Here is a 26815-nt window from a genome sequence, read left to right as displayed (position 1 = left end):
TCCGTGTCGCAACATAAATCAACACCATGCCACAATCAAAGGAAAAACACCTCTAAAAAATTAGATGCATCACTGGAAATAGTTTCGAACGCTGTTTATTATCAAGTCCAAGATTTTGCGAATTAAACAATATATATTTTTCGAACAATTAGTCGTTTTATTTTTTATTTTACCCATTTTTACATTGCGGTATTTTCTACAATAGATTGTCTTTTAAAAGAAGTATGTAACTACTAAATGGAATCATCACAAGACACCATAAAGCTCCCCTTTAAGATGGCCGTCTGCACGTCGCTTTCCACTGCAATTGCTGGCTGTCATTGCACTCTCTTCCCGGTGCCTAAGCAGCTGCTTCTGTTATTGTCTTTCCGCCTTGTGACTGGGCGCAGGCTGAGAGCAGCGAGACAGAGAGTGGCCCTGGCAGAGTGCTTTGTAGATACCCCCCACCCAGGTAGCAAGGAGTGATCTGCAGAATGGCGGCGCCAGCAGCACCTTTACCTCCACAGTTTAAGTGTCTGCAACACCACCTGCGCACTGCGCAGGAGCACGAGAAGCGCGACTCTGTGGTAGCCTATTACTGTGAGTATCTCGGGACTCTTCATAGGTACATGGTAGAGGGAAACCAGAGAAACCATCTAGCGATAGTTTCCTGGCCCAGACCACTGAAGTTTCCCCATACCATACACGAGTAGCGTGCACGGTGCTATTCTTTTTCTTTTGACTTCTGGGACTTGTAGTCTTTATTTTAAAATGTGAAAATCAGCACAACAAGTTCTGGAATGCAAAGAATATGATTTGGACTGTATGACACCTCCCTGCATGGAATGGGTGAAACTTGAGCACTCTGCTGGTTGAGAGTTGCATATTCTCTTAGAACTTTCGCTGTTAAACAAAGTGTCACAATGCTATCCTCTCAGTTGGTATACGTTCGCTGTCCAGACCCTGTTCATTCATTAAAGGTAATTGAAAGCTGCATGTCGTGTTCAAAACAGTACGTTCAGGACAAAGCATGCAACACATTAGTCTGTCTATACAGTGGACTGGTAGGTGATTACTTTAATTGGACGCAGACCAGACCAATCCACTGAACTGACCGCTACTTGACTCTGTCCAGCACTCTTGCCGGGACAACTCTTAGGTGAACCACCAGTGAAAGCAAGTGGCAGAGTGTAACACCATCACACAGCATCTGCTGACAATTTGGTGTTAAGTTACCATTCACAATTATTCAATTTTTACATTTCAACATCTTTCCATGTTGTGCTGTTTGCATGTTTTGTATTTCCCTGTAATGTCATTGTTATGGGAATTATTATTTTTGAAACTTGAAAAATCCTACACATCTTTTTGGTCACAGAATGTTGGCAAGTATGCGATCCTCCTCGCATGCGATGGAACAAACAGCTGTATGTTTGGAACAAGGAAAATACATGAATGAAAATGCGTGCGAGCCTCGCACGCATTTTCTTTCATTTATTTTCTCCGTTCCAAATTTTCTGTTGTTTGTTCCCTAAACAGCAGAATGTTTGGAACAAGGAAAATAAATGAAGGAAAATGCGTGCGAGGCTCGCACGCATTTTCATTCATGTATTTTCCTTCCCGGGACTCTAACTTCCTCTGGTAACCCTCGCGAGGGGTTGCCAGAGGAAGTTAGTTTCCAAGGTGCTCTTCCGGCAGCACTGCAGCAGGCAGCTGTAACTGGCAGAAGTGTCAGCCAGTCACAGCGTCGCTCAAGCTGTGACTGGCTTGCAAGTCTGTCAGTCACAGGCTTGCCTGACTCTGCCATGCCTGACTTCTTGATGGGCGATCGGCGGGCTCATCTCCGTCGCGTCTGTGGCGGGAGATGCACAGCCGTGGATTGGTGGAATCGGGGGGGCCCCGGTAGGGCCCCGGCTCATTCTCACTTTTTGGAGACTGCCGGGGCCCGGCCCGGCAGGCCCCGGCCCACTTTAGGCCCACTTTAAGCACTGGTTATTGGAACTCTGGGTATACCAGCTAGTATGTGATGTACTAAAAGTGTCGTTTTTCGAATTTCCCGTGCTTTTTGTCACATTTTTACATGATTCCCAATATATGCATATATCCAGGGCCGGTCTTTAAACAGATTGCACCCCAGGCGGGAAGCATAGTTGGCGCCTCCCGTCCCGACCTGTGATCTCATGCATGTGTCATAGGCTGAGCAGCGGGAGTGGGGACTATGAGTTAACAAAATTGTCAATGCTGGAATCTGCTGAATTTCATGAACCTCAGAAAACAGCAATCAGAGGGTCAAACTCGAACAGGGCTGGTTATGTTAGTCTGCTTTTGCTCTTCATTTTTAGTAACAATGACCAGTTTGCTGCTGTGACTTCAGATGTACACTAATGTCATTTGTATGACCTCAACCATTTAGCCACTCTTAAAAGGTGATGAACTGGTCTTGAACAGTGTTACTGGAACAAGCACCATCTACCTCAGCATTAAAATACATGCGTTTATGCTATATGTATTGCATCAAATATTTCACGGGAAGTTAAATATATTTAGAAGGGACACACGTAAACAATATCACTACTCAATGTGAGTGGCAAAGTCTACTTTAAACATGTGTAGAGAGTTGACATACATGTACAATTCAACATAGCTCCCAATTTTAATGTTGGAGAGGTGGCGTTCTAAAATTATGACATTACAATGTGGACTTTACATTGAAACACACTGCAGAGCATTACCGCGGCAGAGAAATGGCAGTTCGAGTATTGGGGTTTGTTTCGCTCATGCTCGTGAACTCTCAAAATTCTTAAATGTTTCCTTCGTGATCACTCATTTTAGCTCCCGACACCAGCATGAAACTGTAAGATCGCAAAGAAAAATGATGTCTACCATCCCAACATAAGAACAAGGTGGAAGACAACCTTTTCTTGGGCCTCGTTAAGTTTACTTTTTGCAAATTACTAGTCGCGTGCTGCTTGAATAACAGCGGCCCTTGCACATTGTGCAGTGTATAGACGAATTTCATTTCAAGGTACTTGGAGTACTGCGGGTATGAGGGGAAGCATCTCCAGTGTACCCCAAGCGTAGTGCGCTTTGCCCTCCACCCTCACCCCCCAGCCTTGCAGCCCTGCGCTTTTTCACATTCTCCATCATGGTAAAGAACATTGTCCCGAGCTTGGGAGAGAAATTGACTATGCAGAAGGAGCTTCCTCCCCAGGGTGTGTTTAGCTGCTGGTGTATCAAATGCAGAAATGGGTGGCATCAAGAGCCCCACGCTCTGAAACACCTTTTGCGCACTGGTTGGTCACACGACAGAAAGTGTGAGCAGGTGATTCCCCAACACTTCAACCATTCCTTAGAGACCTGGCTTTGATTAATGTGGCGTCATAGCCATTTCCCAGCGTTTGTGTTAAAGGAGATCGGAAGCTGCACCGTGCAAGGTATTTTAAAGGCCATGAATTGATGCTACAGCATGTCGCCCCCAATGGAACAAAGAAAGTGAAGCGTGCATCCTGCAAGTCTGGCTATTTGCATTATACGGAAGACGGGCCAACCGTCCACGGAGACGGTTTCTACTGTAGTTGCTGAGTCGCTTTCCCAAGCCAGCTGCTGTGCAGACTTCGCTCAGCTTTTGGTCCAGGGCCTGCATCCATCCTTCACACCATCATTCACAAGGCGCGTTCGTGTAGACTAGTATGATTTCTATTCCAAACAAAAGAAGCACAACGACACAGAAGAGTATAAGACAAGTCTGAGCGAACAGTGACATGTATGAAACTCTTGCACTAAAATAAAGTCAGCAGTCCATGCCCAGGAAAGAGGGAACGATGAACAATATTCTCGGGAGCGGGAAGTAGGGGGGGGCGTAGTAACCCCCAAGCATGGTACCGGCCCCCAGGGCCTCCCCCTCGAAGTGATTTTGGCCCGGCCACAGGCCGAATGGCAGACGGACGCACCAATCCAACCCCGCTGGAACATGAAACTGTCTAAGATCTGCCGACGGTGACACTCTGCCCACGTCTTCCGAGAACCGGCCTTTTGATCTCCTGAGGAGACTCCACCACCAGTGCTCGCTTCCTTTTTCATGACTACTTGAGCCTTGACAAAAGTGTCTAGCTTTGTGGCCTCCAGAGGCTGTTCTTGGATGGCCCAGTCATCTCTGCAATACCATTTTAAAATAAATAAAACGCCTATGCAGCAATAGGTCTCACCTGCGAGGATGGGAGCAGGAGGAAAGAAGTGTGCTTGCCTCTGCAGGCTGTAGTTACTGCCGGGTGTCCTAAAACAACAATCCGCGAGGGCAGGATGCAGTAACTGTTTGTATTTGCTGATTCTGCTGCTGCTTGACAGTGTGTGCTTGTGATGGGAACAACTTCAGGATTTAGTGACCCACTCTCTCCTCTTTTTCGTAATGGCCGGGGCATGCCCAGGAAAGAGGGAACGACAAACAATATGCTCGGGAGCGGGAACTAGGGGGGGCGTAGTAACCTTCAAACCGGCCGACGCCTGGTACTGGCCCCCAGGGCCTCGCCCTCGAAGTGGTTTTGGCCTGGTCACGGGCCGAATGGCCGACGGACGGACCAATCCAACCCCGCTGGAACTTGCAACTGTCTAAGATCTGCTGACAGTGACACACTGCCCATGTCTTCCGAGAACCGGCTTTTTGATCTCCTGAGGAGAGTCCACCACCAGTGCTCGCTTCCTTTTTCATGACTACTTCAGCCTTGACAAAAGTGTCTAGCTTTATGGCCTCCAGAGGCCGTTCTTGGTTGGCCCAGTCATCTCCGCAATACCATTTTAAAATAAATAAAACACCTATGCAGCAATAGGCCTCACCTGCCAGGACGGGAGCAGGACGAAAGAAGTGTGCTTGCCTCGGCAGGCTGTAGTTACTGCCGGATTTCCTGAAGCAAGGCCCAATCAGCAAGGCCAGGATGAACTTTTTTTATTTGCTGATTCTGCTGCTGCTTGGCAGTGTGTGCTTGTGATGGGAACAACTTCAGGATTTAGTGACCCAATCGCTCCTCTTTTCTGTAATGGCCGGGGGGCCGACAGCACCAGCCAGCACCAATCGATGCACAGTTCAGTGTCAGTGCGTGCCCATTGCCTGGAGGAGGGCACCCCGCATGTGCGCCCATGGGCCTGGCTGGCGCCAGCGGCGCCGGCACCACCCGGGGCTGGGGGAAGGTAATAAAGCAACAAATGTTGCTAATTTATTTGCCAATTGCCCTGCCCTGCCTGAGGGCCGAGGCCAGGCCTCTTTCTTGGCCCAGGCGAGGCGGGCAACTGCCCGGGGCGCAATAGCCCCGGGGGGCGCAATTGCCCCAGTCCCTGGAGCCTCTGTGGGGGATGGAATTCCCTAGTTTGTGGGGCGGCGCATTGATGTGGGGAAAGTTCCACAGGTCAGGTGCTGGCACTGCTCCTTCCGACTGTAATGTCACGTAGTACAAAAGTACTACGTGACATTACAGAAGTCAGAGGCTCCCTCTGACCACCTTCGCGCCTCTTGGGGTGGGAGGCATAAGCACACCAATATCACTAAATGGTTTTGTGCTGGCATTGAGATGGGAGAGGAAGTGCAGTGGGCTGTGGGAGTGGGCGTGCCTTGCAGGGATGCACCGTGGGCCCCGACACCGTACAAACAGAGACCCGTTTGGGCCCATGGTGTGTCCCTCCAAGCCCAGAAAATGCCAAAATAATATTTTAAAGCAGCGCTATTGCTTTCATGCCGCTTCTTTTCCAAACTATATATCAATTACACTTTAAGCCACTTCCATGGCACTGGTAATGAGTTACTTCACTATGCGGATAATAGTTTTGACCAGTGTTGCTGAGTAAATATTCTTTAAGCTATGAACCAGTTTATTTATTTATTTATGCAATGTTTGTCGGGTACATGGAGATGGATAATTTATTTATGCAATGTTTGTCGGATACCTGCATCCGACACACATTGCATAAATAAATAAATATGCAGGTACCCGACAAACATTGCATGAATAAATAAATAATCCTGGTCCATGTATCCATACAACAGTCAAGACTTTACTGTATGAAAGCATACACTTGATCCCATTCAAAGAATGTTAAAGTGATATTTTATTGGGTTCAGGTGTCTCCACGTCATTGCCCTTTTGGCTTAGGTTGCCTCCAAACCCCCTTCAGCATCTTGTGTTATTTATTGGTTGTATATACTGCATCCTATGCCATATTCATGGTCTCTTGGTGTGCCCAGTCCTCATTATCTGCAGCTTAAGTGGGACTGGGGCATAAAATTGTCTTGGGCACCAGTGAAAAAGTGGCCCACCGTTGCAAATGGCAATTCATTCCTTGTGTGACGGACTGTTTGACTTTGGGTAGGAGTTCCTTAACGGTGTAGTTTGGGAATGGCGCGCAGGGTGCGGCGGGAGTGTTGCGCGGGGTGCGGCGGGAGTGTTGCGTGGGGTGCGGCGGGAGTGGAGTGCGTGGTGCAGTGGGAGTGGTGCATGGGATGGGGTGCTGGGGGGTCGGTCTCTAGTGTTTCGCCCTGGGAACCAAATGGACTAGAAACTGCCCTGGCCGAGGCCACAGCCTGCAGCAGTGCCAGTGGTAGAATACACGTGTAACATTTTTGTTTCCTAACAATATAAAAATGAACAGGCACATTCATTTTTATAATGTTAGGAAACAAACTTGTTACACATGTATTGTGGCACTGTGGTCTGCTGGTGCAGCGCCTCTAGAGCCTGACTAACGTCAGGCAGCCGCGGGGGAGCGGTTACCTGTTGACATACACGTAGGTGGCTCCCTGCTGCAAAATTTTCGTCAGTTGTGTACGCCGCCTTTTGCCCTGCACTTTAGCACTGCGCCGTTCAAAGTGAGTAAACGCTGCCTGGCATGCTCGCTTTTAAATCTGCTTCCTCACATGGCAATCAGCGCTCGCAATTACACGCTTGCATTTTGAACAGCATTTAATTTTCATGGTATGCGCACATAAAACAAATGCTCTCCGACATGCTGGCATGTCAGGCAGCATGTGCAATGGATCCCTATCGGGGTCGTCTGCTTTGGGCTTATGTATAAAGCATGTAGAACGGTGAGGAATCTATTTGACGCACTTGTGAAACAGAACTCTGCGCCCTTTGTCTTGATTTAGGCAATTGGTATATGAGGTCGCATTGACCCGGGTAACAATGGAGTCCTTGATTCCTCGACTCCATTAGGAAGGTGCAGTTTGTGGAAGAGAAAAGTTACCCTTCGGGTGTACTCATGCGCCCAGTAATCGTAGTATTTCTGAAATAATATTTGCTTCCACACGATATCAATTAGTGAGACATTTATTGCCCTATATTGATGACACGTGTTTCGACGTCTACAACGTCTTTCTCAGATCAGGGCCGATGGTGATTACGGCTTGAAAATAAATACATTTACACTCTCTCAGTCAATGAGTCTGTGTTTCAACATAAAAAATCAACAAAATTGTTGTAATTCCCTAACTGAACATTATTGTGCGAAATGCATTTATAGAAATTGAGCATTATAGTGTTAGTGTTCTTATTCTCTCTTGACTAAGGCTTTGCACGGGCTCAAATATTCTTTTACTTAGCTGTCATGGTTTGCCACATTCCGTACGTGGCAAAAGAAACCTTGTTTATGTTGTGTGCTTTGAGGTTTATTTACGTCTCGCGTGTCTTATTCGCCTTTGGGCTTAACAGTCTATTTCAACTCAGTACGTAAGCAGGGACGATGAGGGTCCACGTGTTGCTATTCTGTTTCAGGGAGTGATGGTGGGCTAGTATTGTTGTAAAACGTACCTTCGTCGTCTGCGTGTTGTGCCTTCCTGTCCTCGTATTACTCTGTCCGCCCGATTGCAGTTTGTTTATGGGCTTGCGTTGCTAAGTGCATTAGTCCTTCTGCTCTTTCTATTTTGGCCGCCATGTTTTGGGCTGATTTCAATATGTGGTAAAGTGTCTTGTGTTTACTTGTCCCAACTCGCTTCGTTTAATGAAGCACGTCTATACAAAACAATTTCGGTTGCTTTTGGTGTTATTCATATCATTGTCAATACTAGATGTCTTATTTCAAATTTCTGATAATATTTTTTACCTCTACTTCTTTCTTGAAAAATACATGTTCCTCCCTCTTGTGTTATGTAGTGATCTTTGTATGAGAAATACAGTTCCATTTAACTATACATATTTCATTATCACCTATGTATAGTAGATGTACGTTCCCTTATGGATGTCTGCTTACTGAGTTGGGCTTGTTTTTTACTTTTTCGGAACCCGTGAAAAGTTACCATTTGTTCATGTGCTCTGATTAAGAGACAATGTTGCATGTCATGAGGGTTTTCAATCAATGTTACAGCAAGTTGTGCAGATATAAACATCAAAGACAGTCTACAGAAAAGAGTACATCTCATTATCAGAATTTAGACCTTTCTCAACTGTACGAAATCTGCAGATCATTTTCGCTTCTTCCTGTCTAAGTTTGAGTTCCTGATTTCTTCCCCTTGGTCCTAGGGTTACTCTTTTCAGCCCTACAAATTTTAGAGTTTTTTTGTCCTTACATTGGTGCTCCTTTTGCCAGTGTTGTGCCAATGGCGAAATGGAATGTTGGTTTCCAATGGATGCTAAATGTTCTCTTGTGGTATTTATTTTTTATTTTATATATTTGTTACACGCCCAGACCCTCGGGTGTCACTGCGTGGTTATAAAACAGCTTAGAAATTAGTAAAATTCAAAACTTTACATTACATGATATAAATTACAGCGTATTCACAATTACAGAGTATTCACAGCAATATACAATGGACTAAATATTCACAACCGTATACGATGGACAGGGTCCTATCTTTGGGTGCTAATATTGGTTGAATAACCATGTTTTTAACTGTTTCTTGAAGACCATGAATGAGGGTGCTTTTTTGATGTTAATGGGTAGGGAGTTCCAGTGTTTGGGGGCTAAAGTGGTGAAGCTGCTGCCCCCTGCTCTAGTGGTTTTGAATCGGGGGGAGGCGGGGGGTCCAGGAGGAATTTGTCATTCGATCTAAGTATCTAAGTAATCTCATGTCGGTTTTGGGATGCAGAGTATTATTGAGGTAGATAGGTCCTTTTTTAGTGAGGCATTTGTGGGTGATGCATAATGTTTTAAAGATAATTCGGGCTTTGATAGGGAGCCAGTGGGCATCTTTCCTGGTCTTGGATATATGGTCTGGTATTTTTTTTTATTTTTTTTTTTTAAGCCTAGGGCTGCCCTCAGGACTTTCTTTTGCAAAAGTTGCATTTTGGCTAGGTTGGTGTTGGAGGTACCCAGTAGTAATACATTACAGTAGTCCAATTTCGATAGGACCAGAGCTCTGGCTAGGGTGAGGCAATTTGCTGGGGTCAGAAATTGTCGGCTGAGCACAATTAATTTGGAGGTGTAGGCCGTTGAGCATGAAAGTACATTGATTTGTTTAGTCATAGTCAGGCTAGCATCGATGTACACGTCCAGTGTTTTTACTTGCTTCGATACTGGGATATTGGTACCGTCGATATTGATGGTTGAATATGCTGGCTGAAGGGTTGCTATTTTGGCTGGAGATCCTACGATGAGAGATTTCTGTCTTCTCATCGTTAAGACATAGACTGTTTAATGCCATCCAATTTTGCATGATGATGTAGATTTTATTGATTGTTAATGTATCCTGGTCATAGTTGCCTGTAAGGGGTATGAGGATCTGGGTGTCATCTGCAAAATTTGTGTATATGACACCCATATCGTCAAGTGCTGAGAACAGGAGCTTGGTATATGCGTTGTACAGCGTGGGAGAAAGGCAGGAGCCTTGAGGTACCCCTATGGGGACTGGGATGGGGTTGGCTGCTTCTTTGCTTATGGACACTCTGGAGGTGCGGTCGGTTAAGAAGGATTTCACCCAGGCAGTGGCTGCCCTGGAGAAATTGAGCAAGTGAGTTACAGAGTTTGTCATGGTCCACCAGGTCGAACGCGGCTGAAAATTCCAACAGCAGGAGAATGCAGAGTTTCCCTGAATCTCTGATGGCATCCATCTGGATTTTGAGGTCCAAGAGAGCTGTTTCAGTGCTGCGGTTGGGCCTGAATCCTGATTGTCTGGTACCGAGGAGCTGGTTAGATTCTAAGTGGATTTGAATTTGGTTGTAGGCTAGTTTGTCGATGATTTTGAGTAAAAATGGGACAGTGGTTATAGGGCGATAATTGGTTGGAATGGTGGGGTCTAGATTTGTTGTTTTTTTTAGAAGCGGGGTAACCCAGGCTTCTTTAATGCAGGTCGGGACTGGGTTGGAGTTGAAAGAGGCATTGACAAATTTAGTGATGAGGGGGGTCAGGGTGGGTGCACAGGCTTTGACTAGTTTGGCTGGGACAGTGTCTCCTTTGCAGTTGGATGCTTTTAGTTTGGAGATAGTGTCCAATACTAGATCGTGGGTGACTGGTGTGAACTGAAAGGGGGGTTTGGAGTTGTCATCGGATTGGGTACATGGAGTAGGGGTGGGGGAATTCTTGGTTGCTAGGAGTAGTTTTTTGGAATTGATTTTATTTTGCAACATGGTGATTTTGGAGGCAAGAGCATCTTGTATGGTGGTACACCATTCTTTGCTTGTGTTAGTGGGTGTGTCGGTCGGAAGTGGATTTTCAAGTTCTCGAAGGATAGAGAAGAGCTCTTTGGAGTCTGATGCTGCATTGCTAATGCGAACATTGTAAGCGTTAGCTTTATGGGTGATGATAGCTGATTTATAGAGGGTGTTGGCGTCTTTGAATGCTTTGGCTGAGTCCGGGGAGGGATGTTTGTTGTGGGCATGCTCAAGGGAGAGTTTTTTCCTTCTAAGGGCGATTAGTTCCTCGTTGAACCAGAAGTTGGATTTTTTATTGATGCGTTTTTAGTTTGGATGTGATCGGAGCTATGGTGTCAATCGCTGTGGAGAGGCATTTGTGGTAGTACTCTGCTGTGGATTGAGTGGGTATCTAGCAATTTGTTCAGGGTGGGGTCAAGGTTTTCAGCTGTGAGCTTTTTAGAGTTTCTACTTTCGATGGTATCCATGATTATATTCTTGGGTATGCAAGAGTCGTCACTTGTGATAGTGAATTCTATGCAGTGGTGGTCTGTCCAGCTGAGTGGGGTTATCGGGCCTACAGTGATGTTGGTGTTGAGGGTGAGGATCCAATCAAGGGTTCTGCCCTTGGTATGGGTGGGGACATTGACGTGTTGGCAGAAATTCATGTCATTTAGTGCCAGGAGAAGGGCGGTTGCTTTGGTATCTTGGTTATCATTAAAACCGAGATTCAAATCGCCAATGATGATACATTTCGTTTTGGGTTTAAGGAAGGGCGCCAGTATTAGTGGGATGTCTGTTTCTGGGTGGCTGTTTGTGCTAGGAGATCTATATATGACCACTATATTAATTTTGGTTTTTTCATTCAACGTGAGTTTGGCGAGCAATAGTTCGTACCCTGCGATAATTTCAATGGAGCTTGATCTTAGTTTGATGGTATTTTTTGCAATGATGGCAACACCGCCTCCTGGAGTGATGGTTCTATCAGATCTGAGAATGGTGTAGTCTGGTGGGATGGCCAATGCTAGCAGAGGACCTGAGGCTTGGTGTAGCCAGGTTTCTGTGATAACTAACAGATCTAGGTCAAGTTCGGTGATGAGGTCATGAATTTCAATGGCGTGGGCTCCAAGAGAGCGGGCGTTGATGAGTGCATTTATTAGACTAATGGGAGGGTTGGGCTCCTTAGTGGGAGTATTATTAGTTGGTGGGCAACTTAGTGGAGTCGTTTTGGTTACTGAAGGCTGGGTGTGTTTATTATTAGTTGTATGGGCCGTGGGTTTGGGTGAACTGGGTGGCTGGGTCCTGGTAGTGGGGTTGTGGTGTGGAAACCTTGTGCGTACTCTTAGTCGGGATGTTCTCTCATATCCTAGGATAGGGTGTGTTTTACCATGCCGGGGTGGGATAGTGTTCCTTACTGGTTGTGTGGGGGACCTTGGGGCTAGGAGTGAGAATGGAGGAGGATGGGAAGGGAGGTGTGGTGGGGAGGAAGGGGGTAGGACAGGGGATGGGATGGTGTCTTGGGCAGGCTAGTTTGGTGAGCCAATTACTAAGGGCGATGAAGTGGTTGCCAGTGCATGGGGTGTCCGCTCGGACAAGGCAGAAGGGGAACATAATGCACAAAATCCAACTTATCATAGCTAGGGATGCAGGGGTAGGGTGTACTGAGGCTAGGCTCACTTTGTTTACACCAATTAGGCTGGATACAGTAGTCAAAAGTAAGGTACTAGTAGGCTAACAACAGTAATCCTAAGAGGGACACATGCTAGGCTAAATATCGTTAAAGCACATGGGACAACATTAGACTAGAAACGGTAATCCTAGATAGGGCACAGATTAGCTAGATATCATTGATGCACATGGGACAACAATAGGCTATGAGCTTCAGTATTAAAAAACAGTATAAACAAAGATCAAAGTGGCAATTGTGCAAGCGTGGCACATGAGAGCACTGGCTGTAAATACAAATGCTGCAGTGATATGAACATGGTAATCACCGATATAGTCTCTAATAGTACACGGGCAGTGCAGTGGGGCACAATAAGGGAGTAGCTCTAGTAGGGCGTACGGTGCTAGCAGGAAGTTGGCAGATTATGCAGGCACAGAAAAAAAAACGTTAGCATATAGTCAAAGATCAGCAGGCACATGTGGCATGGCTGGCGTGGGCCTGTGAGCAGTCAGATATTGGCGCCGTACGCTAAAGAGGAATCGTGTCCTCAAAGGGTAGCGTGGACGGCAGGAGTAACCTTTGCTCGGGGATGACAGGATAAGGTGATCGTAATAGAGCTCACGTAGGTAGTGCTAGGCGCGCTGAGGTGGCCGTGAGGGGTTCAAGTGAAGGAGGGTTGGCTGGGTGGATAGCGGCCAGGGGGGCTCTCACCTTTTAGCAAAGTGGTAGTAGCTGGGCGAGCGGGCACACAAGCACGGCCGAGCTCGGTCAGGCTCAGTCAGGAGGGGAGCCTTTGTCTGGTTGCCTTCGTCGGGGCCGGCTTCGCCTGCCGGTGCACCCCGATTGGTTAAGGAACAGCAGGCAACCAATCACGAGGCAGCAGGCTACTGGGGCTTCTGGGGCTTCACAGTGGAGCAGAAAGAGTGAGGGGAGGCGGCGGCCATCTTTAAAGGTAAGGTACTGCCTATGTAGATCTTCTGACATTCACAGATTATGGCATATATGACATATTTTGTTCTACAATTAATATGTTCGGAAATGGTATGTTTAATGCCATATTTGTCTTCAAAGTTTTGTGTACTTTTCATTGCATCTTTACACATTGTACAAGTCCCACATTTCGTAAATCCTTTTGTTTGTCTTGGTAACCAAGTTGTTGTGATGTTTGTTTTTAAGTCTGGTAACAGAGATGGACTTAGAATGTTCTTAATGGTTCTTGCTTTTTTGAATATAATCGTTGGGTTGTCTTTGATGTATTCTCTGACATGTGGATCTAGTTGTAGAAGATGCCAGTTCTTCTTGAGTATATTCCCCAAAATTCCGTTATTCCTGCAATAAGTCGTGATGAAACTGACTTCTTCCATTTTGTGATTGGTTTGCATTTTAGAAGTTAAAGTCTCTGTTCTGTCCAAGCTTTTAGCTTTCCTTTGGGCCTTACTGATAGTTTGGGTCCCGTATCCTCTGTCTTTAAACCTCCTTGAGAGTAAATGACATTCTTCCCCAAATGTCTCTTTTTCTGAACAGTTGCGCCGGGCTCTTACATATTCTCCACTTGGAATGTTGCGAATGACTGAGTTATGGTGACAGCTGGTTGCATATAGGGTTGAGTTTGCCTCTGTCGGTTTTCTGAAAGTCCTGGTCATCAGTTTATCTTTCACATAAACGTTAAGGTCCAAGAAATCTATTTGTACTTAGCTGGAATTTCCAATAAATTCTATCCCCATTAGTTTATTTGCTCTTGTTCTGAACCTTTCCAAATCAACATTGTCTCCTTTCCATATTAAAAGAACATCATCTATATACCACAGGCAGACTCCATGGCCATGGAAATGCATGCCGGTGCAAATGCTAGACCATTTGTATGGCGGATAGGAAGAAAGGCGGTGAAAACGCAAGTTGCGTTCGGCCCCTCCTTTAATACAAATTAATAAAAATGGAGTGGGCACATCTAGTTCCATGCGTGCAGTGGACCTTTGTGAGCCAGTGATGAGGTCTCATCTAGAGTTGAAAGACAAAACGGGCTCCTCGTAGAGTGTACCAGGTTATTATGTGGGAACAAATATTGCCCCTTGTTTTGTCTCATTTAGTATGTACACCATTGAAGTATATTAAGATTATTTATTCAATATTACATATAGTAACCAGGCACAGGATTATATGCATTTAGTATTAATAATGATGTAGCATACGTAGATGTTTGGCTTTACTTGTTCAATCATGTAGGTGGAGCACCGCATAGCTGCAACTGCTCTCCTCTCTTGTTTCGTGCCGTCTCTAAGGTCTCACTGCATCTGCCGCTTGTGAGGCAAAAAGTCTTGCAAAATCTCATCATGCAACGGCCTTGCAAGGCTATTGCCCCACAGACCTCTTTTTCCTCATCACTTCATCATAAAGTTACTATACCTCTCTCTTCTCCTCACACACCAAGGGGAGCCGCCTTCATTTGCTTCAGTGGTCCCTGACACTTCACCATCCTCTATTCTGCTTTCTGTCTCTATCATATATCACTCGACGGTACCACTCGGAGACCACTGTACTCATATTCATTGTCCATCAAATCACGGACTGGTCCTTGATCATTCCTGTTGCTTCTTTCCTCCCTCTCTGTTTCCGGCACTCCTTCTCCCTTTCGTTGTAACCGGAAAGGTTCACCTCTCACTTCCAGGGCACCATTCGCAAACACAGCTACCCTCTCTAGATTCCGTTTTTGTTCATCTTTGGTGCACACATGGTTTTTCCCCTGCTTAACTACTTGGATCGGATGACTGTAGCAGGACCTTGTTATCCGGTCGTAACACCTCATTATGTGATCTTTGTTTTTTCTGATTCTCCATACCGCCTATTCCATATTGCATCATCCAACCTGACACTGGAAAGCCATGGGCTACTAATGTAGTAGCTGCTCTCCTGCCACTCAGCATATGCAAGGGTGATACCATGGTGGTGGCATTGGGTGTTAATCTGTGGGCCGTAACAGCCTCCTTCACCGTCTTGTGCGGATACATACCTGATGCCATGGCTAATCGAATGGCTCCTTAGTTCTTTCAACTAGGCCATTGGAAAGTGAATGATACAAGGCTGTCTTGATTTGCCTTATGTTATTTTCCTGCAGGAATGTAGTCCTCTCTGCCAAATTAGCTGGACACCGGTGTCCATTACTATTTCCTTTGGCAAACCTCTTTGAAACAGCAATTTTGAGTATGTTGATCATTGTTTTCTTTTAGTTATGTCTGGTCCAAACTTGGTCTCCACCCACGTTGATGATTAGTCTACTATCATAACGCCATAAAATGCTTTACGTTCCTAGTATCCAAGGGGCCTATAAAGTCCAAACCCAACTTCTCCAGCACTCGCTGCAGAATGTTTGTGGGAGCAAGGGGTGCTTGTCACTGTTAAGGCACTTGTGGCATCTCTGCAACATATTCTTTGTCACGGTCCATGCTGGGCCACCAATACAATTCTCTTATCCTGTGTCTTCTCATGTTACTCCCTAGATGCCCTGAATGGGCTCTAGTATAGTATTTTTTAGTGGCCTGTGAGGTATTGCGCTGTCATCCCTAATAACGGGCCATTCTCTTTGTCATCCCCTACTTTCCAGTACGGTCTCAGGCTTTCCAGAACTGCCCTTTCATCTGGCCAGCCATTCTTGATCCATTGTGTCACTTTTGGCATGGGTACATCCTTAGATCTCCCACTGATGCCACGATGCATTCATCTTGCAGGAATGAGTTGAAGGAACATATGGAACTGTTAGAAGGTTTTGTAAAAATTCAAACACAATTAAACAAAAAAAAATTAAAACAAAAAATAAAGTTGTTTTTCTCCATTCAAACCAGGTAGTCTGCACATGCAGTCTGCTTGGGAATTCTTCCATCCCGGAATGTGCAGTATCATATGTTTATATTACATACATTTTTTTTTCATTTTTTTATTTGCATATAAATTGAAACAACCATTTTTTTTTTTTTAATTTTTTTTTTTAGCAAAACTCATAACAACATTACATAAAAGCAAACAAAACAAAATCCAAATAAAATAAAATTAACACAACCAATCTGGTAAAATCAAGTAAAAGTAAAATCGCATTCCACGCAAGAGTCCCAGATGTGGTGGAGCATAATTTCCATTATCAACTATTTCTTAAATGCTCAAAGTATTTTCACAACAAACCAGGCTCTCTGACCTGGGGTTTGTTTTTTTAGAGCGCGCCGGACCCTGGGGTATCCGGGCGCTATACAAGACAGCTTGAAATACAGTAGGACAGCAATTAATGGCATGGCATGTGCACCCTTATGAGTCAACAAACAAGGGCTCCAAGAATTGGATCATTGCAATCACGCGAGTCGTTTTCTTCCCTGCAATCAGCGTTGACCAACATGCAGCCATATCCTGTTTTTGAATGTCAGTGAGTAGATGATTGAAGAAGATGGTGCGCCTCTCGCTGAGGGCTGGACAAGAAGTGATCCATTGCTTCAAGATTTCTATCCAGATTCATTTTTGCAAAAGTGACAGCTGTTACTCACACTGCCCTTGGATGTATCTTACTTCATTTGTCGGTTGGAGGTTGAGTTGTGTATGCTGGAATTGTTCTCTTAGTTTTTTATCTGGGAATTGTTTGGTGGTGTCCATTCTGTGTGACTCTCCAATCTGTTGCACATTTTTCTGATTTCCTTCTGCAGACTAAAGTTTGGATCCAATCAAATTCTCTCAATTTAATCTTGCACTGCTTGGGGTTGGCAATCAGCACTTCAAGGGAACTCCCAATTTCTTTCAATGCAGAGCAAAGTTTCTCCCGCCACTAGCATTGGGGTCTGGGATGCCATGATTTTCTTATGTAGCATTTCCAAGATCTCGGGACGGGGGGAGCAAAACATTTTCTGAAAAAAGTGACTCTTCCAAAGCACAAAGCGTATAATTTGTATTGGAACAGATTTAGGGAGGCCAAGAACTTTGTTCCAGAAAAGACTCCCCCAAAAAGCCCACGTCTTTTCTGGAATGTGTGGCATCGCTTCTGCTCCATAAGATAATGTGGGAACTACTTTTGACCGATAGAACATGAGGACCTGTAAGATGGAGAACCGCCCATAAGTCTGATTCACAGCACATGCCTGGTTTGACAAGGCTTTGGTGGTGGATGTCAGACAACACACCGTGGGATCCTCCGATACAGTGTCACTCAGCCACACCCCTGGGTACTTGAATATCGTGACTTGGTCGATTATGTTCACCATGAAGTCTCCAGAAGTGTGCATTTTTCCCCTCTGTTTGAGTTCCCGATTGTCAGAATTTTGATCTTTAATTTGTTGATTTCAAGGTTGTTGTCACTAAGAAATGTTTGCAAGCTGTTTAATTGCCGTTGCAGCTCCACCAGCATCTGGTCTACTAAGACGATGTTGTCAGCATAAAGTAGACGAGGTAGGGGAGCTCCGCCAATCACTGGCAGAAAAGTTCTAATGTTCGGATCCGTGGGATTCATGTCCACTAAGAAAAAATGGAATAGAGCTGAGGCCATAGGACAGCCTTGTTTGACTCCCCTAGCTGTGGCTATTTCTTCAGACAGCAAACCTGTTCTGTTCAGTCGAACAAAAACAACGAAGTATCTTGATGCACAGCTGTATTTTGTCCGAGAATGGATTTTGGGCATTTCTTCGTTTTCAGTTTGTCCCACAATTTCTGACGATCGATCTGGTCAAAAGCTTGTACCAGATCGACAAATGCCCTGAAGCATTTGGCTTTTTTTCTTTGGGCACGACTCTTTAGCGTGTTAATGATGAAAATGTTATCTGTAGTTCCAACACCTCTGACCAATCCCATTTGGAGTGGGTCGTTAACCCCAGTTTTTGCGCACCATGAGCGAAAATGATCTAAAATAATCGCACTATATAATTTAAAAATTAGAACAATTAAAGCTTTTTTCCAGGAAGATGGTATTTGGTGTGTGATGGAAAATTGTGTTAACAGGGTGTATATGAAGGCCGCCGACTCTGCCAGGTGTTCTTTTAAGGTTTATAGTGATTATTTCAAATGGAAAAATGTCGAAAAAATGTTACCAAAAAAAAAAAAATCAAACGTCCTTTTTTTGTTATTTTACGTTTGAAACAGGGGGTAGGGTACCCCAACCCCCCTTTTTTTATTTTTAGTTTTTTTTTTTTACTCACGAAACAAAAAAAACATGTAAATTATAAAATAATACATTCCGAAAAAAAAATTGGTAACATTTTTTTGACATTTTTGTCATTCATTTTTGTTACACATATTAACTGGATACCTTCTTTTTTTTTTTTAAACTTTTATTTTTATTCAGCTTGGTAGAACAGATACAGGTGAGCAATAAGAGCATGTAGAATCAGACAACTCAATACAATTCAGTCTCATAAAACATTTCAGGGGGCTCGACTCGCCCACAACAGGGAATAGGAGGACAGTAACATACCCGGCAAGGGGCCATTCAGGGGAGGGCCAGTGATCAACAAGAGGAGGGCGCGGGGGATGTGGGACCTGAGTCAGTGTCGGGAGGGGACATAAATAATCGGAACTTCAACCAGATGTCTCTGGGCCTAGAACAGATGGGCTGCTGCACCGCCCAAGATTCTTCCGTGTCGGAAGCCCAAGTGACCGCCTTAAGCCAGTTTGCATGAGTCGGAGTAGTAGGTCGAAGCCAACTGAGTAGTATCGCCCGAACCGCCAGAAGCATACAGAGGCCAGCTAATCTCCTCGAATCCCGGTGGAGCTCGGGAAAGTCATGAAACAGGCATTTCAATGGGCTGGGGGAGATTGGGTGTTCGAGCACCGACGAGACAGTGGAGCAAACAGCTTCCCAGAATTGGGTGAGGCGGGGGCACGACCATAACATGTGAAAGTAGCCAGCTCCATCAAAGCCACATCTAGGACATCTAGGGGAAGAGCTATTCGAAATGCGGTGTAGTCTGGCTGGGGTATAATGGTACCTGTGGAGTAATTTAAATTGAATTAGTTTGAATCGGGAGTTGAAGGAGACCCCCTGGATACGTGAGCACATATGGGACCAACGGTCTTCGGTAATTTCCACCCCGAGGTCAGACTCCCAAGCTAGTTTTAGTTTAGAGAAAGAAGGGGGGGATCTAGATTGTAGCAAGGTGTATAGTCTGGAAGTTTTTCCCCTCATTGGGCAGGGAGAGGTCAATTCAGTGATCGCCGGCTCATCAGGCGGCAGTGATGGGAAGCACGGGTACTTATGTTTGAGGACTCTACGGAGGGATGAGTATTGAAGCCATACCGAAGGGCGCTGTCTAAGGGGTGGAGGGAGGTCAGGCCATTCCATGAAGTTACCTTCTACAAATATGTCTCGGAGCAATTCAAATCCCGCCTCAGCCCATGTGCGAACTACCGAGGGGGGAACCCGTGGGATTCCAGGGAGAAAGTTCCAGATCGGGAAGTTACCATGAAAGGGATGGGCGGTGCCCAGTAATTGCCAAGTTTTGGATAAAGCTAATGATGTGCACCTCACCGGGTCTAATGAGCCTGATTCTATTGGGATAGGTGCGATCACCAGGGACCCAATATCACGGTCACCAGCCGACAACCCCTCTAGCCTGACATGGGGAGGGGGGTCGGACACATTGAACCAATGTGCAACGTGTTGAAGCTGGGCTGCTAGCCAGTACCCAAGAAAGTCAGGTGCACCAAAGCCACCAGACTCCATAGGAAGGGCCAGCGTCTTGTACTTAAGGCGGACCGCCCCGGAGTGCCAGAGGAAAGTGTTGAGGGTTCGTGTTAATGACTGAAAGAACTCACCTCCCGGCCATTGTGGGATATTGGCGAATCTGTACAATAGTTGAGGGAGTACCACCATCTTCAGTATTCCAACCCTCCCAGCCAATGAAATAGGAAGATTGTTCCAACCCTGAATTCTTTGCGTGAGATCTGAGAGGTATACTAGGTAGTTCCTCTCGAAAACCCGATCGAAGTGTCGCGACACCACCACACCCAAATATGTAATCTCGGATTGGGCCCATGTGAATCCAAGAGCGTCGGGAGGGGGGAGTGTGCCAGGGGTGAGTGGGAAAAGAGTTGATTTGGCGCAGTTGACCGTCAGGCCTGACATATTACCAAAGAGGACAACATCCTCCATAATTGGGGCAAGGTTGGCCTCAGGGGAGCGAATAAAGAGTAAAGCGTCGTCAGCATATAAGGAAACTATATCCGAGACCCCGGCGGTACGTAGACCTCTATGGGAATGGAAATGGCGGAGCATATCCGCGAACGGCTCCATCGCCACAGCGAAAATTAATGGAGAAAAAGGGCAGCCCTGTCTAGTACCCCTAGCTATCTGGAAAAGAGAAGAGCAGCGGCCCTCGGTGCGGACCCTGGCCACTGGATTTGAATATAGAAGCTTGACCCAGGACAGAAACGTGGAACCGAATTTGCATTTATCAAGTACTCGCCAGAGATAACTCCATGAAACAGAATCAAAGGCCTTTTGCATGTCGAGGGTGGCGGCCACGGCATGGACGTCCGGGCTCACCCTACTTATAACATTAAAAAGGCGCCTCAGATTTAGGGCGGTAGAGCGTCCCGGAATAAACCCCGCCTGGTCAGGATGAATGATATATGGCATGAAGGGGGCTAGGCGTAGAGCCAGTAATTTAGCATAAATCTTGACATCGCAATTGATTAATGAAAGTGGCCGATAAGAGCCGCATTGAGTGGGGGGTTTGCCCGGTTTTAAGAGGACGGTGATAGTGGCTTCGCGGAGCGTGGGTGGGAGCTGACCAGCCAACAACGACTCCTCCCAAAGCGTGACCAGTTGAGGGAGTAGTAAGGACTTAAATCGTTTATAGAACTCGATCGGTATTCCATCAGAACCCGGGGATTTGCCTGATGAGAGGGAATCTATGGCCTCCGAAAGATCCGAGGGAGTAAATGGGCTCTCAAGGGCCTCAATAGTATCGGGGGAAAGAACCGAGAGGGGGAGCCTGTCCAGGTAGGCATCAATTTCAGCTATGGTGGCTTTATCTGAGTTAGCATATAAGGATTGATAAAAGGAGAGGAATTCGGAGTTAACATCGCCGGGGGAAGTGGCTAGGGATCCATCAGGTCTCTCAATGCCAGGAATGGGTGGGGAACCGAACTCACGGCGGAGAAGCCTAGCCAGGAGACGAGACGGTCGTTCCCCCTCGCCGTATCTCCTTGCCAACCCAGGGTTATCAAGAAATCTCTGCTCGCGATCCGCAAGAGCCCGGAAGGTGTCTAGCTCCGTGCCGATCAGGGCCAGGGTCTCAGGGGTATGTTTTAATGAATATTGGGCCTCCAGCCTGGACAGTGTGGCCTCGCTCTCGGCGATCTCCCTACGGATGGTTTTGAGGATGCCATTTTCTTTAGAGAGGGCGATGCCCCTGACGTAGGCCTTAAAAGCCTCCCAGAGGGTAGCTTGTGACGAGACGGACCCGGAGTTGATCTCAAAGAACTCCTCAATTGCCGACTCCAATTCCGAACTGAAGACCGGATCGAGGAGGGAGAGTGGCTTCATCCTCCAGTGTCTAGTACGGTCGTGATCGACACCCCAGGATAGGGTAATAGTTATTGGCGAGTGGTCGGAGAGAGTCCTGGGGAGAATCGACATGTTTGAGATGCTTCCTATGAACACATCAGAGACTAGCCATCTGTCAATGCGGGAAAAGGAATCGTGCACCGAGGAATAGAAGGAGAAGGTGCGAGAATCGGGGTAGAGAAGCCTCCATGCATCATACAGGGCCAGACGGGGAAGTGAAGAAAGTGTAGCATACGCGGCCTTGGTAAGGTGACGAGGTCGAGAACCTGATCTATCGAGATCCACATCAAATATTGTATTAAAATCGCCCCCCCAGAGAATGGGCACCAATGGGAATCCATCCAGAAGGGACGCGAGATGAGTGAAAAATTCGGGATCATCGACATTGGGGCCGTAGATATTTAGCAGGATCACTTCCCTATGCTGTAACATGCCATGCAGCAAAACGAATCGGCCCAGGGGGTCTATTGTCGTGGTTATAGGGTTATAGCTGATACTCTTATGAATTAGGGTCATAACTCCCCGGCTTTGTGTAGAATAGGAGGTATAGTACCTCTGTGGTCCCCATACTTTGGCGAACTTCTCACAGTGCTCAGTTACCGCATGTGTCTCCTGAAGAAAGAGGATCCTAGTTCCATGTCGTTCAGCCTGAAGCTGTAGTAGCCTCATTTTCTTAAAGTTCCCCAGCCCCCGAACGTTCCAGCTCAGGAATGTAATGGTTTCCTCACCCGACACCCCAGAAGTAGCCATGGAGAAACACAGGTGGATGGAACAGTGTCTCCCATAGATGGGCCCCATTGTTGCCAGGGCCGCAGTGACATAGATCACCTGGTGCTCTGAACTCTACCCTCTCCGCAAATACCAAGCCTTTTTTAACATTAACTCCCTTACCACCCACCCCCTCCCACATCCCTCCCCCAATCGGAGAGATGAAAACCCCATAGGTAACAAACCAAATACAAAACAATGGCATCAACGCCTGGGGGGCCTGTGGGTCGGCCTGACGGCGGAGTTCCGCACCTTGAGGCAATTTGAGGATAAACATAATGCCTGGGAACAAAGGAGGGAGACACGTGGGAATGTCTTCGCAGGTGAGGGGAGGCAGGCATGACCAACAATAGTGAACCAATTTAACGAGATTGTACGTGGGGGACACCCGAACAGCTTGTGTGGAATGGTGTGTGTATTTAGACCCTATATAGGAAACAAGGGGTTACTATGGCGATTCGCAACCCACACCAGCAGTTGCATTACATAGAGAGAAACATAACTAAGCATATTTTCAGACACAGTGTCCACAGGACGAAGTAGCTGGTATCTCCATGGCCCAAGGGACCCCATAGTAATGCATCCAGGATTGACGGCACGTTGTGGAACCAACCAAGTCCTGGGTTAGGGCTATGCGGTGTCGGATCCAAAAGATGAGCATGACGTGCCTGACCAAGGGTGCAGTGTGTGGGCCATCGATCCAAAACCCAAGCAAGGGGAGGGATTAATGAAAGTATGTATTAGCCGGGAAAACGTTCATCCATAAACTTAGAGGCCTCCTCTGGTAGCGTGAAAAAATAAACTCGGTTCGCATGTTCAATCCGGAGTTTGGCAGGGTATAACATAGCATACTTGACTTGGAGGTCGCGCAATCGTCTCTTCACCGCCATGAAGGATTTGCGCTCGCGCTGGACCGCCGTCGAGAAGTCCGGATATAAGTGGATCCTGGCCGCCCCCAGCAAGAGGTCCCCCTTGATTCTTGCCGCCCTGAGAAGGGCATCCCGGTCACGAAAATTTAAGACCCTGGCTATTATCGGGCGAGGGGGTGCGCCCGGCCTAGGCTTCGCCACAAGTGCACGGTGGGCTCTCTCGATTGCAAATTGTGAGGAGAGTTTTGGGGAATCGAGGAGTCGAAGGAGCATGCTCTCCACATAGTCTTCCATGGGCTCCTGTATGCCATCCTCCGGAACCCCAATTATACGGAGGTTGTTGCGCCTCGAGCGAGACTCAAGGTCCTCATTCTTCTTCTCAACCTCTTTCAAGCGTGTAGATAACGTGGAGACCTCCGCCCGGAGCGAGCCCAGACCATCTTCGGCGGTACTCATACGTGACTCAATCTCAGTCACACGCCCATCCGTCCTCTCCATGTGTGCCTTGATGGAGGATATAGTGCCATTCATGTCGTCAAGCTTACTATGTATTGTGGTGAACCCTTCACGAATGAACTCCATCATTTTCTGAGATTCGGAAGGTTCCGGTTCATGTGCGGTTGATGGTTCCTGTGATGGCGTCTCCGCACCAGATCCGCCCGAAGGCTTAGTAAACATATTGATAGAAGATTGCTTCTTTCCAGTCCTCGTTGACATGATGTCGGCAAGTATTGAAATCAAGTCCGCAGGTGAAGGGGGGGGTGCAGGACACCAGGAGAAGGCACCAGAGATGTGTGAAGCTGTGGCCGGCTGGCGGTAGGAGATGCAGTGTTGCCGGGTCAAGGACAGGAGCGCCGTCCAGGCCGACCGTCGTACGTGGTGGCCCGTGATCCACGAGTGTGTCTCCGGGAACCCGAGGAGGCAGGGGCCAGGGGAGCCAGTAGGAAAACCAGGAGTAGCCTCTGGTAACTGTCGAGTCGCGGCAAGACCGCCAGGCCGGCAGTCCCCCGGTCGACCAGATGCAAGGTGGGTCAGTAGAGGAGAGTCAGGGGTCGGGGTGCCCCTCGGCACCGTGAAGTCGCCCGCAGTAGGTAGGGGCGGACACTTCCCGCCACCCACCGGCCCGACTTTTGGTGTGGGTTAATGGACCCGAGGAACAGGGCAGCCGGGGAGGGCTAAAGGCCGCGGTCGGGATGCGGTGTCCGCCCTAGGCTGGGCCAGGAGCCGTGCATGTGAGGGAGTCCAGCGGGAGCAACGCGTACCTCAGGGGCGGCTCCCCCCCGATGGAGGCAGCCCGCCCGTATGATGAAGTCCAAAGTAGGGAACCATCACGCCGCTCGAAGCCCGTCCGAGTCGGCACGCCTCCCAGGACGGGGTGGCGGAGCGAGCGCTCACGGCTCCGATAAAGGTCCAGCTTCCGTCGGTTGCTCCACCGAAGATCGTAGTGGGCGGGAGCGCCAGGCGGGAAGAACGCCCCTCCCCCCACGGAGGGCCACAAGCCGCGGGACTCGGCCGCGATTCCCTGGAGCCCCGCGGGGGATCGGAGGAGGCACCCGCTCCCGCTCAACACGCCGGGGCCAAGAGCTCAGCGGCCAAGGAAGTCCGGAGGACCGGATAAGAACAGGAGGGTCCCTGACACACCAGTCTTCCCCTCCGTGGTTTAGGTGGTCAGACGCCGAGGCAGACCGGATGAATTCAGCAAGAAGGAGCGCCTCGCGGAACGGAGCTGATTAGAAGGCGGCCATCTTCATCGAGCGCAACAGCGCCCCCCCAACTGGATACCTTCTTTTAACATGAGATTAGTGAGACCATCCGGCCCTGGTGCTCGGGAGTTGTTTAACCAAGTGATTTGGTGACTAATGTCGTCTTGGCTTAACGGAATAACCCACGGCTCCAGACCTTCAGTCGTCACGTCTGTCGTGATGATTTGGTGCAGTGCCATGTATAGTTTCTCAAAGTGCTGCATCCACTGGCTTCACCAATAGGGTTTGATTGTTCTTCCTTTAGCTGCACTCTGACTGATTTTATTACTGGCCAAAAATTCTTGGTTTTGCTGCTTTCCAGGGTCTTGAGCATGGCTTTCGAGTAAGATTGATATATCGCACATCTCGTGCAATGTAGCCAATTTCAGAAATTTCTCTTTTCCAGGTGGACATTTTCAAGATCAGCTGGTAGTCTCGTTTTTTTTGGCCACTCTTTCTAATTTCCAAACCTTTTTCATCCGGTTTGCTAGCTCCTGGTTGTAAGTATGAAGATGGTGACCGGCGTCTATTGAATGCGTGAAGTCGATGTGGTTCTAAGAGTGGAGTATAATCCACCATTGATTTCTCCTCTTCAAGATCTGTTACCAATTTCACAATGTTGTTATGGATTAGTTTGTCTGAGTCCGTCATTGCTCACAAGTATGTCAGCCGGCATGCTTTTTCGAGCCTTGTTCATAGTTCCCAGCCATTCCAGACAGAGCAAGTGTTGGTTGCTTTCGCTTGTTTTTATTACCTTGAATGATGTTTAAAGCGGTAAAAAGAGTTGTGAGATAAAGACGTAGTCTATGATGGAAGAGGAGCCCATGCTTTCTTTCCCATTTTGATTGGGGTGACTTATCTTGTTTTGTGTTCCCATTTAGCATGTGCATGTCTTTGTTGGTCATCAGGGTATTCCACATTGTGGTTCTAGATTCTCTGGAAAGGTTATGGGCTGTGTTTTGAGAGACTGCACTGTTAGCTCTGCACAAGGTATTCAGGTCTCCACAGACAATTACGTAACCTGTTTTCTGATTTGTATATGCATCGTCAATTAAGTCCGCTATGTTGTCAATTAACTTTTCATTTGATGTCAGAACTGGATTCCAGTATACATTGATCAGTACCACTTTTGCTGAGGCCTCCGAAGCTTGGGTGTTCGTGTTCACTTCCCATTTGATTACAATTTCCTGAGACAAGGTACTCTTTGATACATATTGCATTAGGGTCAATGGACTTCGATTTAATTGCTGTCAACAACCTTTTTTTTTTTTTTTCAATTATATTTTTATTTTATTTTAAATGAAAACAGTACAAAACAAACTTGTGGCATTATGTACAATAGGACAATTGACAATTAAGAAAACACAACACTGCACTCCCCCCTCCCCCCCAAGAGCTTATCAACAGGGTAGTTCTGTATCGACCTGGAGTGGCCGGGTGTCTTCCTCCTCCAAGGCAGTAGGTTCCCCCTGCACCCCAAACAGACCAGTAACTAACAACCTCCAGGCTACTAGGTTGCCCACATCCTCCTCCCCGCATTTACTGCATGCCTCTTGCCAGACCATGGTTTCAGCTTCCGCCCATTTTTGCAGATCCCTCCACCACATCTCTATCCTGGGTTTGTAGCATTGCTTCCAGTTCATGGCTATCCTCCTCTTAGCGAGTATATACGCTAGGTTTCTCAGTTTCCCCAGATGTCTGGTGTTCTTCGGTCTGGG

At 47.1% G+C, this 26815-nt stretch overlaps 1 protein-coding gene across 2 annotated transcripts in view; it reads left to right on the top strand.

Annotated features, from left to right (window-relative positions):
* Window positions 1-288: 288 nt before the first annotated feature.
* The window catches only part of VTA1 (vesicle trafficking 1), a 673843-nt gene continuing 647316 nt past the window's right edge, over window positions 289-26815 (top strand). The window contains exon 1 of one of the 2 annotated variants that reach the window (XM_069606814.1): window positions 289-579. In XM_069606814.1, the coding sequence (XP_069462915.1) occupies window positions 474-579 (106 nt within the window). In that variant the 5' untranslated portion in view covers window positions 289-473. The remainder of the gene's footprint in view (window positions 580-26815) is intronic. The other variant, XM_069606813.1, reaches the window with a different exon arrangement.

Source organism: Ambystoma mexicanum, chromosome 4p (genome assembly GCF_040938575.1).
Source record: "Ambystoma mexicanum isolate Mex_15411 chromosome 4p, UKY_AmexF1_1, whole genome shotgun sequence".
In the NCBI taxonomy this organism is placed as follows: Eukaryota; Metazoa; Chordata; class Amphibia; order Caudata; family Ambystomatidae; genus Ambystoma; species Ambystoma mexicanum.
Note: the sequence above shows the minus strand (reverse complement) of the source record. Positions and strands in the feature narration are given on the sequence as shown.